The 12,891-nt window shown below is 32.5% G+C and overlaps 1 protein-coding gene across 2 annotated transcripts in view; it reads right to left on the reverse strand.

Moving 5' to 3' along the window:
- The window catches only part of LOC102884532 (CD302 antigen), a 107,727-nt gene that overhangs the window by 56,081 nt on the left and 38,755 nt on the right, over window positions 1–12,891 (reverse strand). For both annotated transcript variants that reach the window (XM_015596691.2, XM_006921110.3), the window contains exons 15-25: window positions 12,862–12,891; window positions 10,452–10,563; window positions 10,018–10,053; window positions 9,483–9,658; window positions 8,768–8,835; window positions 8,412–8,491; window positions 7,703–7,842; window positions 6,411–6,516; window positions 6,025–6,185; window positions 1,284–1,413; window positions 5–165 (exon numbers count right to left, since the gene is read on the reverse strand). The exon at window positions 12,862–12,891 is cut by the window's right edge. In XM_015596691.2, coding sequence (XP_015452177.1) covers window positions 5–165; window positions 1,284–1,413; window positions 6,025–6,185; window positions 6,411–6,516; window positions 7,703–7,842; window positions 8,412–8,491; window positions 8,768–8,835; window positions 9,483–9,658; window positions 10,018–10,053; window positions 10,452–10,563; window positions 12,862–12,891 — 1,200 coding nt within the window. The remainder of the gene's footprint in view (window positions 1–4; window positions 166–1,283; window positions 1,414–6,024; window positions 6,186–6,410; window positions 6,517–7,702; window positions 7,843–8,411; window positions 8,492–8,767; window positions 8,836–9,482; window positions 9,659–10,017; window positions 10,054–10,451; window positions 10,564–12,861) is intronic.

Below are 12,891 nucleotides of genomic sequence, written 5' to 3' on the forward strand. Positions count from 1 at the left end.
ATGCCTGCTGGTAAGGATCTGTGATGCTCACCAGGCGCATGTTATTTTTCTGACACTCTCTTAGAGCATCGGACCAGGTTAGAGTCTTCAGGATTATTTTGTACAGATTATTTAGATACTTTACAGTTTCTGAAGTATTCTGCAAGGTCTGTCTGCCTTCAATTTCTGTGTGTAAAAGAAAAATAAAATATAAAAACCACCCATTCTGCAAGTCATAGGACATTTGTTCAAAAATTTCCCTATAATGTGTTTTAGAAATTACTTATCTATTCATGTATTTTAGATTTGGGGTGGAAGAACTATGTATGCCTTTCTTCATACCTTAGGTAAAATGTATGAGCCACAACATTTGTTTTCTAAAATCAGAAGAAAATTCCATTTTAGTTGATTTTACTTAGGAAGGAGAAAAGTTATAAATAAAAGTAGTCTGTGATAAGATTACGATTTCAAGTTGGTGTCAAATACTTCCTTTGTTTGAACTGCTTCAACAAGAGAAGGTGTTAGGTGTTTTATTACAAGGTTTTCTTCTGGGAGAGCTCCCATGAAGAAAGGAACAGAACCATCCACAAGAGGATATATTTTAATTATTGCTTTACAGTACTTTTCTAAATAAGGCAGTTAATAAAAGTATGAAACAAACAAGCAAAGATTAATTTGATGAAAATGTTTTTCAGAAGTACATAATCTACTTGAGGTTCTCATTATATAACAAAGTTTTTTTTTTATTTGTTAAAAAATGATTGTGATCAATAAAATAATTTAATGCCCTTTAAAAATATCTTTTTGAAAATATGGGTGATTTCTATTTTTAAGTACACATTTTATTTTTATTTGGATTATAGGCAGTCATAGATAATGATCCACTTATAATGCTTCACATCTTTGTATTATTGTTAAATTTAACTGTGAATGTTCATACTGAATTCAATTAAAAACATAAAGATTTTTCTCCTCCTTTTCCCATGATAGAAAGTAAAATCTGAAAAATGCCAGGGTAGAAAGAAGAATAAAATACAACTTATAATCATTAGACAACTCTTATTAACAAAGTCTGTCTAATACTTAATTTTGAGTTTTATTTAAATATGGCAATGATGCTTGAAAAAAATTACATTCCATTTGAGATAATGTTACTGAGCCCATATGAATTTAGTCATTCTGAAATTTTAAGGAAGCTATATGATTATAAATTAATATTAATTAATTTATAAGATTTTTGTGAAAAAGTACTATGCATAGCTAACAGCATAAAATACCATAGTTATCTAGATAACAATCTATACCTGAGTATTTCTGACAGAGAGACAGAGTATGGTGTTCACTGCAAGAAGTAAAATTCCATGTTCCAGTAAAAGGTGAATTTCGGTGGTTGAGCATTAGGGCACAGTGGTAGCGGGACTCTTCATCAAAAATCTAAACAAAAAGGAAAATAAGTAAAGCAATCATGAAACTAACAGTTTGAAGATCTTGGCAAAAACACTTTATATATCAACCTGAATTTCTCCTCCTATAAAAAATTCCATTAAGAAGCTGACCATGAAATCTCTAAGAAAATCCTGATAAACTTCCAAAGCATGAGAAAAGAGCAATTAACTTTAGAAATTACAAAACAAAGTAGTGGCAATATTGAAAACTATATTTTCAAAACAGATAAAGAAAAAGTGTTTGAATGAGACAAAACACAATTATACTAATATTTAATACTTGGCTTTCATTCCTGACATTTCAAGTAAGCGAAGAAGTAATGATTATTAACTCGATTTATTAGATGTTTATAAACTTTTTATAATGACAAATTGTGTACCATACAATAAGGAACTCACCTTAAAGCTTTGGTCCTATACTAGTCACTATAAAAACTTCCATAAATAAAAGTATCTATCTATATTTTATTCTCTGACCACAAATCAATAATACTAGACATGAAAACTTTTTTGAAATATAGTCCCTATACTTTTCTCTATGTTTGACACAGAACACACTTAGAAAAATAAGAAAAGCTTATTCCAGCAGATACAGATTAAAAAACAACACATAAGCACACACTACTCAATAAACATTAAACCAAAAATAAAAAAATAAATACGGGAAAGAATAATATGAGCATTTACAAGGAATATGAGTAAAATGTTATGTGGAGGCAAACATGTATTATTTAAATGTACTGTTTATTTATTTATTCATTCATTCATTTAATAAATGTACTATTTTATAAAGAAAAGATGGACTATGATTAGAAAATCAGCAAAAATGTAACTCCAAGGAAAACAGTATAGAAAAATGTAGTAGTATTGGTAAATGCATCTCAAGCAATAAAGGTAGAGGGTGAATAGGGAGGAGAAAACCAGTAACATATATCAGTTTTTGTAAATCTCTAAATAAGAGAAAGGAAAAATTATCAAAATAAGATCTGGAGATTTAAAAAATAGCATATGAAACTTCATTCTAATACATTTAAAAATCTAAATAAAATAAACAAGTTTCTTGAAAAATACAAATTAGCATAATTGTTTTAAGGAGAGGTACGAAAAACACACTGTAATATTAACTTTGGAGAAAATTAAAAATTAATAATAAATAGCTCATTTTAAAAACTATGTGTCAGGTACTGTGCTAAAAGCTTTAAAAGAATTGTCTTTTGTAATCCTCACATTGTATTGCAGGTTCAACAGTAACAGATGAAACATTACAGACGAAAAATTGAAGCTTAAGAAAAGTTAAGTGAACTTCCAAAGGCATACTAAATGTCTGAATGGTGTTCAAACTCAGACAATCCTACTCAAGAATTTAGGCCATCGACTACTTCATTAAATCCCTTTATTAATAAGAACGATCTCTGGAAAGGGTTCTAACAGCACATGATTCTAATGTGATTCCTTCAAACTCTCAGGGAAAGGTAATTCCCTAGGGTGAGTCCTAGTTTTAAAACACAAAGGTAGGAAGCTATCCAGTTTATTTTATGAAGCTCACATAATCAGAAAAAAAATCTGACAATATGGCATAAAAAAATTTACTCTATAAATAGAGATGAAAATGTACCCAAATAAAATTCTAACAAATCTAATTCAGTAGAATAGTAAAATAATAATCTACTCTGAGCAACTAGATTTTTATGACAAGAAGATAAAGATGATTTAATATAACATCTATTAATGTGTTATACCACATATCAATAGGCCTAACAACAAAAAAAAAAAGTATGACAATTTCAAAAGATGCTGGAAACAAGTTTTTAAAAATCCAGTACTTATTCCTTAATAAAGATCCTAAATAAGCTAGTTATAGAATGATATATCTCAAACGAGAGTCAGCATCATATACATGTAATAATGAAAGATGGCAGAAAGTTCTGTTGAAGTCTAGATCATGTCTAAGATGGTGTTTATTACTCCTGGTACTACCACATTTCTAGAATTCCTACCATATGTAGTGAAACGTGAACTGCTATTTGCAAATTATGACTGTCTAATTAGGAACCCTAAGAATGTCTAGTGAAAAACTCTGAGAAGTAATAAGAACTTTTAGTAAGATGAATGCCTATGAAATAAATATATAAAAATCCCCAAACAATAGCTTTTCCATATATCAGTAAAAAAATGAAGAAAAACCTGTCATTATCAATGGCATTAAGAGAACTCCTACAAAAACTTCACTGAAAGATTTAAAGGAAGACTTGAATAAATACCATATTCTCAAGTTAGAAGGTCAATAAAAAGGTCCCTAAAATATCAAATTCTCATAGAAGTTTACTTAATTGCTTTGACTGACTAAATCAAATTGACTAAATAATTCTGGTTTGTCTGGAAGAATAGGCAAGAATAGCTAAAAATACTTTAAAGTCGTATAATAAAAGACAACTAATCCTATTATATTTTTAAATATAGCAAAATTATAGTATTTAGATCAGTGAATATATCTTATACACACATAGTTCACATATATAATAAAGGAGGCATCCTATATTGCTTTTAACAAATGGAAGTATATGCAATAAATAATGCCAGACAATTGGCTAGGATTAGGGAAAAGGATTATGTAGTCATTGACAATATACACCATATACCATGGCTATATCATGCTATTAGAAATAAAAGACAACCCATAAAACAAAACAAAGAAAATATAGGCATACATTTAACTACCATTAACATGATGGACTTTCCAACATAAAAGTAATAGAGGAAAAAAAAAAAGAAAAGAAACAGATTTGAACATATATACATGCACAAAACCAAAACATTTCTGTAATATTTTTGGTATTCAAATTTAAAGAAAAAAACCTAGGGAAATATTTGCAATAAACACAAGAAACACAGGGTCAGCACATTTAATATTTACATAGTCATAAATTTAGTAAGAAATACATGAAGGTTTTGATAGAAAAATGAACAAAGAATAAAAATATTTACCCTTGATGAAATTCAAATTATTATTGAATTTATAGAGGCTCATTTTTATTAGAAATCAGAGAAATATAAATGAAAATATAATATAGTTTAAACTACCAAATTAGCAAGAATTTCTAGAAGATAATGCTCCTTAGAGGCAATGTAGTTGAGAAGCTAAGAATGTTCCCTCTGCAGACTCTTGGACCTGGATTTATTGCTGACTTTGCACGGATAGGCTCTGTGTCACTGGCAAGTCACATGTCTGTCCCTGGATTTCTAAGATAAGAAAGGAATAACAGACCTTTTCACATCTATTGTGCAGATTAAATGAAATAATGCATATGATGCATTAGCAGAGTGCCTGACAAATATTATTAGCTGCTCAACAAATGTTAGAAATTATTAGTATGGGGGTATGGATAGAAGGGCCGACACAATATACTGCTGATAAAAATACAAACTCATAAACTTTTCTGGAAAGAAATTTGGTAACCAGAACTTTATAACTATTTATTTATTTTGGACCTGGCTATATGACTTCCAAGCCTTAAGGAAGGTAACCTGAAATATAAACAAAGATTATGCATAGAGATATTCACCGAAGCACTATTTAAGATTATGTAAAACTGAAAATCTAAATACCCACCATTATTTTGATAAAGAAATACTTGCAACCATTAATACTATGGGTCATGGTTAAAAGTTTATAAGCTACTGGCCTAAGTAAGTGTAAGTGGGATAAGGGTTGATATTTTTCTTTACTGTGTTTACTTCTCTATAACTGTCAAATTTTATATAATAACTAAGGACTATTTTGATATTTACTTGGTACATAATTACATATGATTCAGAATTCTCTTTGCCATCATCAACTCTGAGCAAAGTTACATTGCATTAGGAACATCAACTGATTATTATCTAGGATGTATTTTTGGAATTAGACTTTAAAGTTAATTTCTTAATCTCTGCCTTTTGTGTTAAAGGTGGTGTGTATCCAGCAAATAGGGAGGATAGAAGCAATGGGCAGCAATCTCATGGTATAGATTAACTATTGTTAATATAATGTCTTCTTCCCTTCTACAGCTTCTTTACATTTAGCCCTTAGGGAAAAATGATCACTAATCACCAATTTTGTACTTTTTGCCTCAGGAGACTGAAGCTGACAGCTTCAAATCCCAAAATGTTAAGTAAAGCGTTTAAAATTGCCTCTATTTGAAACTCACTACTTGATGGTTTTACATGGTTGTGAATTAAGTGCAATGGATCCGATGCTATTGTGAAAAACCAGGACATATATATGAAGGTTGGGGAGGTTCCTGTTTTTCTTCTTCTTGTGACAGCTGTATTGAGATATAACTCAAATATGAAATAATTCACTCATTTAGAACATATATTTTATAGTTTTTAGTATATTTATTACCCCAATTGATTTTAGAACATTTTCACCCATATCTTTTCACCATCACCCCCAATTCTTCCATCTTTCTTAGCCTCTGGCGATCAATAATCTATGGCCTATTCTGGATATTTCATGTAGATAGACTCACAAAGTAGACTCCTGTTCTTAATCCAATAATTTATGGAAGACTTGAGGATTTCAGAGAGCTACATAGGTAATTAATTCAAAAAAGCTTACATTTGTTGGTATTCTCAGCCTCCGACCAACCAACAATGGGTGAAAGTTACTGTATGTCATCTCTCTGTCATCTATCCATTTGTTTATTCTTTCATAGGCTGTCCAGCGCAAACCAATCCATAAAGCAGCTTCCATATTCGGAAGCAAGGATGTAATAAAATCTGTCGGGAAGAGATTTTTAAAAAGCATTTGACTTATTCAAATTAAAAGTATACTAAAAATGTCAACAAATACCTCTTGCTTAGCTACCAAGACAGTCTTTCACCTACTCTATAAAAAAAAGTAATTTAATAAGATTTTTAACATATGTTAATTTCCCTCCGCCTCCTAAAACTCACTTAGCCCTAAAATCAGAATAAATCATATTTCCAAAACAATTCTGCTACCTTGTTCTCTCTGGTTCAAGACTGTAGGAAGGGTGCCGCCATAGGTGTGACAAGTGTTGCTTGCTTCAGAAAATGTAAGAGACTTGGGTTTGATCTTTAGAAAACACTGCAAACAAAGAACATATATGAAGCATTAGTTTCCAGACATGGGAAAGCTCACATAGGAAATAAATGCCTCATCTTTTAAAAGACTGATAATTTTTGGTCTGTGAAACATGGAAATTTACAAAGTAGTACTGTAAAAATGCAGATCTACACTCTCAATTTAAACAACTGAAGAGTGGTCTTCAAACCATTTTTTTAAATCTCCCATTTATTGAGTGCTTCCTCTGCGCTGAACAGTTTGCATAGTGTCATCTCATTTAACTTTTACAACAAATGGGGAAATTGAAGCATATGGAAGTTACATTTACCCATAAGTAAAATATCCATACAATGGTATGGTCAGCATTTAGATTCTGTTACATGTGATTTCAAAGTCTGTACTCTTAATCATCACCTTCTTATACAAAAAAAACCTCACGCTTTTAAAGAAATTATCTCCATGTCCCTTGGCAGAATATTTTAATTCAAATTTCTATCAACCGTGTAAATTAATTTAGTCTCAGTACCTTGGGGAAAAAAAGACTGTCCTAATTTTAAAAAGTCAAAATACACAGCTAATATTTTAACTTACTACAGATGCTTTCAGCTGTCAGATACATCTCTCCCTTTTTTTTTCTGATATTATGATCATGTTAGTGTGGAGTAAAATGTCCCAAATTGTGTTCCTTGAAACATTCTACAAAATGTTTTTATTTTATCCTCATTATAGACTGGAATGGTCAGTGAGATATAAGTCATCGGGTGGTTCAAGATCAGTGATTAATAATTGGTTAGCATATGTGTAATTCTCAAAAAGTAGCTTGGGAAACACTGGTCTAATTCGATTGGTAGATGATGTTTGTAAGTTTTCCTTAAGGGGGAAAATTTAGCAGGCAGAAATTAAGTCAGTTTCCTATATGCCACACAGGTAGTCCTGACTATTCAATATATTACTATCTCTTGACAGAACAACTTCAGCAATTTAAGTGTTAGTAACAACAGAATAGGAACAGTGTTTTGGAAGGCCTATAGGCATGACTAATTTGAGAGTTAACTTAGTTCCTTGCAATGTTGAGGTTTAGATGAGATACTGAAATATGCAGAGGCTATCATAGTGAAGCTACTGAATGGGCTGCCATTCTTCCACAGGCTACAAAACCATCAGGAAAGCAATCATCATTTGCACAATGTAGTAATACTCTTTTTACCTTATTCTGAAAAGTAATCCACTCCCCAGAGCATTCTACTTTAGCTGCAGGATCTGGACTATAATTTTCCAATGAGGATACACTGTATTTTTCACAGATGAAGGGCAGCTTGGTACTACAGTCTGCTGGTTTATTTAAGTCTGAGAAATGAAAAGCAAAATTACTGCGGTGAGAATTTTCCATTCAGCACATTTTAAAAATAATCCAGTAATAAAGTCTTTAAATAAATTTTCCCCAAATGGTTAAAATATATTCCTTTTCTTCTCTAGCCATCTTTGTCTTCTATTTCATATCAGTAGATTATAGCATACCAATACTGCCTATAAAAATGCACACATGTGGTGTAATGACCACAGCTACCACAGTTCCTGATGGCGGGAAATAGAGTTGAAGAAGGCTAATGAAGGGGACAGGGACCTAACTTGTATTTTAGAACTGTTGCCTGTTTATATCTGCAAATTTGTCTATAGGCTTATCAGTTATGAAAGTGGTGAGTTTAGTTCTAAGTAATTGTTTTAGGATAAAGGAAGTCAAAATATTCATAGTGAAAAGCACTTTTATTTGCATTTGGAATTTAAGCTATTGCCAATAGTCATAAATGAAGCTACCAAACATATAACTGAAAGGAAAACGAGATTAAGCTAGTAATTGAACCTGCATAATTTCACATACTGCATAATCGACATTAAGGATTTAAAATTAATTTTACCCCTAAACCAAGTCTTGGCAGACAAGTACAAGCATTCCTCTCCAAATGTTATAGGAAAGTGGTGCCATGGATGTCGTGAGCTGAAAGAAAATGAGAGATTTGACAACTCATTCTGTAGTTACATGTTTCATTCTGTTAACTGTAATTTTACTTCTAAATTTAATGTTATGCCATTATTTTATACCACTTTATTCTTGATGCTAATATGCAAAAAGTACTTGGTTTCTTTAGTCTAGGCACTTCATGGATTAATGTTCAATACTAATTATAAATAGTAATCCATTTAGTAAAAGGAAATTTGAGCTGCTTCTTTTAAATGATAACTTTACAAGGGCAGCATCAATGATGTCACATACATAAAATGACGATCCATTATTGTCTGCTCAATAGTTCTCACCCACCACTTCTGTTCATCATCAGATATCTGAAAAACAAACCAAAAAGCCATCTTTACATGTGCTGAGTTTTATAGGAGAGTTTTGATTTAAATACTCTGTCCCACCATAACCAAAAATCACTAAAATTTCTAGACATTCTGTTACTTTGGCCTCTAAATTATACAAATTAAGTCCTTTCACCAAAAAAGTAGTTTAGAAATTCTTTGTGTATTCACAGGCCCTATTCTGTATACAGAAAATGTGGTTGCTATAATTATGGGGCACACATTAATTGGACAAATTGTGTACTGCTGCAACTATAAATTTAAAAATATACAAATTATTTTTCCTCCAAAAAGCTATTGTGCAAAGTTAGTTATTAGTAAAAACAGAAACTCAAGTTAACTATAAAGTTATTTTTTAGTAAAAAAGTGTGTCAAGGAATTAGAATAATTTGTATTATGTATTAATGCTCATTTTATAAATTGGTATTTATAATAAATTTTGAATTTTAAAACGTTAAGCAATTGTATTTAACTATTCTAACACAAAACAATGAATCTGAATGTTGTTAGGCAAATTTAACTTGAGAGGAACATTTAACTCTTGTAGATTTTGGAAAGATTTTTGAAAAATTTTTAATGCAATAAATATAAAAATAAAAATATTTAAAAAATACATTATTTTGAATTACATTTGCTATTTTGTTTTTGATGGCTTTTAGTCCTGCAAAAGATGTTAAAGTAGCCAGAAAGCTGTGATTGCTGGCACAATACAGGACAGCTTCTTCATAGTTTAAGTGAGGATCGGCAACAAACCAATATTCACTCCCTTCTATTACAACTGTAGGTCCATGAATTCCAGCACGCTCTAAAGAAGAAGAATATCAGAGTTATGACTGTGCAAACCAAACTGTACCCTCTAAGCCTGGATTAATGTTCAAAGCTATTTACAAATAGCAATCCATTTAGATTACTGGCTCTCTCTAGCCAGGGTGGTACTGTCTGAGCTAGTGAGTTGTTGTGCCATGCAGAGTCACGAAGACAAATCCAGCCTCATAACCTCATCCCACACTAGTTAATCACCTTCCCCGCTTGGAAATACTTCATCTCACTTGAAGAAGTACTAGAGAACAAGCTGGCATTTAGGCCTGGGTTTACACGATTAACTAAATACATTACTGAAAAAGTAAAAGCAGCTTCGGCTAAATTCCAATTTTCTTAACTCACCTGGATTGTACCAGTCTGGTGTTTTGAGAGTACGACCTGTATAAGGAAGACAGAAAGTGCCTTAGGTTTAGTATACAGTTACAGATCCTGGCATACTACAAGTGCCTTTAATCTAAGTCAAGAGGACTTGCAGTATTGCTGAGGTGTGTCCATTTCTGGCCAAACCTTTTCCTTTTATGGTATGATCGTTTCGGTTTGAATTTTGTGGGGCCTATGCTAAAGCTATTTTAGCAGCAATTGAAAAGGCAAATCTGTCAAATATTAATAAGGTATTCCTAGCAGTTCTCTACCTTATATCAAGGAAGACTAGATGGATAAATGTAGCTAATAATTAGAAAGTACTAATAAGTAAACGAATATACTTTTAAAAATTTTAATTATAGACTAAAATGTTCTTAGGTACTTTTGGCTCAACATTCTCAATGTTCACTTACCTTTTGGAATCTGGCACACCCAATCAAGTTTTGTATCACAAGCAAAAGGCCTTAAATAAATAAATTCTCTGTCATTGAAATGCCAGCTTCTTCGCCATGGCCTATCCATGACCTAAAGGAGAGAGAAGATTGTAGAACATTTTGAAGTTGCGCAGCCCTTAGAAAACACTAAACTATAAGCCCTATGGTCCCTAATTCCACTTTAGCTCTAGAGCCTAAGGTATTTGTTTAATAAACGAACACATGAATGAATGCAGTGTTGAAACAGTAGCAGCTTGAGCAAGAGACTGCAAAGGGACTGATAAAGATAATATATCATAAGGTCACATTTATGTCCCAAAATGCAAATTATTGTTTTTCTTTCTGTTTTTGTTGATATGAAATTGTAGAACCTTGCACCCTTAAATTTAGGAAAGATCAAGTTAGAAAAGAATATTTGGTTCAGTGGTTTCTAAGCATCTGGCTGTAGTAAAGCCGATCTGTGAAAAGTGACAAAGTCCGGCATCAGGTTCCTTCTTTGGTGTTGCTCTGTGTTCCTAGGATGTTGCCTTGCTCCACATGGTCCCAGATGGCACTCGACAAATTCCAGCCAGCAAGCAGGGGAGAAAAGAAGGGGGAGGGTGCAGGCTGGGAGGAGCATCCATCACTTTTTGGACTGTTTTCTCTTAAGGCCAAGATTCTGGCGGATACTGTGGCAGGTAAGGAAAGATTCTCCTACAATACTGCCTGGACTAGCGTTATTCCTGTTGCAGAATGCATTAGTGAGTCTTTTAGTTTTTGGTAGATTTTTCAATCTTTTCACACATGGGGACTCTACCTACATAGAATTTAAACTATTGTATCAGTGTTCTGGAAACTTCACAAGCTCTCTGAAGTTTTCATCTTTACACGTGTTAAATTGGGAATCTAGAAAAATGGCTTGATACTATACAGTTTACTACTAGAACACTTACTTTGAAACTAATGCTTTCCAATGGCCTTCTCAGCTCTTTTTCTCAACCTTCCTGTAACATCTCTGGTCAATCGCCTTCTCTAATCTCTTTCTTGGACTTACATAGCAAAGAAGATGTTATCTAGATGTCTCTTCCGTCCTTGTCTTCTTACATTTTATGTTAGTGATTCCTCCAAATCTACTTCTTGGCCCTTTGAGCTTTCTTTTTATGTACATTTTCCCTTCAATTCCAGTCACTTAGTTTTTACTCACTGTAGGATATTTCTTACTACTAGCTTGAATTCAAATATCTAAATAAAATGCACTATTTTCTTCATAAACCAGTACTCCTTTTGAGTGTTTTTAAATGTGCCTACTCATAAAGCATAGTGGACCCAGACATGTAGGTTTCAATTTTGTTCTGTAACCATGTAAGCTATTTAGAATTCAAATGTCTTCCTTATAAGATCAATACAGTAACAGTACCTACCTCACAAGGTTGCTTAAGTATTAAAGTAAAATAATATATGTAATATGCCTAGCACTGTGCCTAGCTCATGAGTTAACAAGTATTAACAACTGTTATCATCATCATCATTACCACCATCACCATCATTATTCTCCCATAACACTTCTGCTCTTGCATATAACTTATACATTGCCCGTCATAACCCTTGTCATTACTTATTTTCTTGTATTTATCTCCTACTAAACTAAGTTCTGTGAAGACAATGACTGTTTAATACCTTGTCATAGTTCTATTCCCAGAGCATTACAGACTGCATAGACATACTACTTATGGAATGAATAAACAAATGAATTCTGCAAAGGAAGATGACTAACTCGTCTTTTACATTGTCTAGTCCTAGCTGTTGTATTTTGAAATCTGTCTCCAGATGAATCTTCTCATACCCTCTTTGGCTCATGTCAAAAATCTTTTAAAATACTGTTGCCTACCAAAAAATGTACTAACTTCTTAACCTGGCAACAATCTAATTTCCCGACTTTGTTTTCAACCCCGACACCGATTAAAACTTCTTGATCTGTATTCCGTTCTCCTCATTGCCTTAGCCTCTGCTTCAACTCCTACTTTATTTTATGCCACTTCCTCACCCTTACCCTATCCCGCCTAACTAAACCCTATCCCTCCTTAAGGCTTAATTCAAGTCTCAGCTCTTTCTGGAAAGAGGCTACAGAAATCACTTCCTCTTCTGAGTTTCATTAGCCTTCTTTAGCTCACTCATTTGGAGCTTATTACCGCAAAGTAACAGTCGTCTTTCTTGAATATGAATATAAATTTTATCTTCTCAAATTAAGTGTAAGTTAGGTTGCTTGACGGCTGGGCAATATACTTCTTACCTCCCATCACAGTTAATATCATGCTCCACACACAAAAAACACTCCTTGGATCTGTTGCCTGACTGTACATGATGCCAGATTTATTTTTAAAATACGCATATTGTCCAGCAGTGTACTGACCTTGATAGCAGCACAGTCTCTGATATCATA

Source organism: Pteropus alecto, unplaced genomic scaffold, assembly GCF_000325575.1.
Source record: "Pteropus alecto unplaced genomic scaffold, ASM32557v1 scaffold3, whole genome shotgun sequence".
Classification (NCBI taxonomy): domain Eukaryota; kingdom Metazoa; phylum Chordata; class Mammalia; order Chiroptera; family Pteropodidae; genus Pteropus; species Pteropus alecto.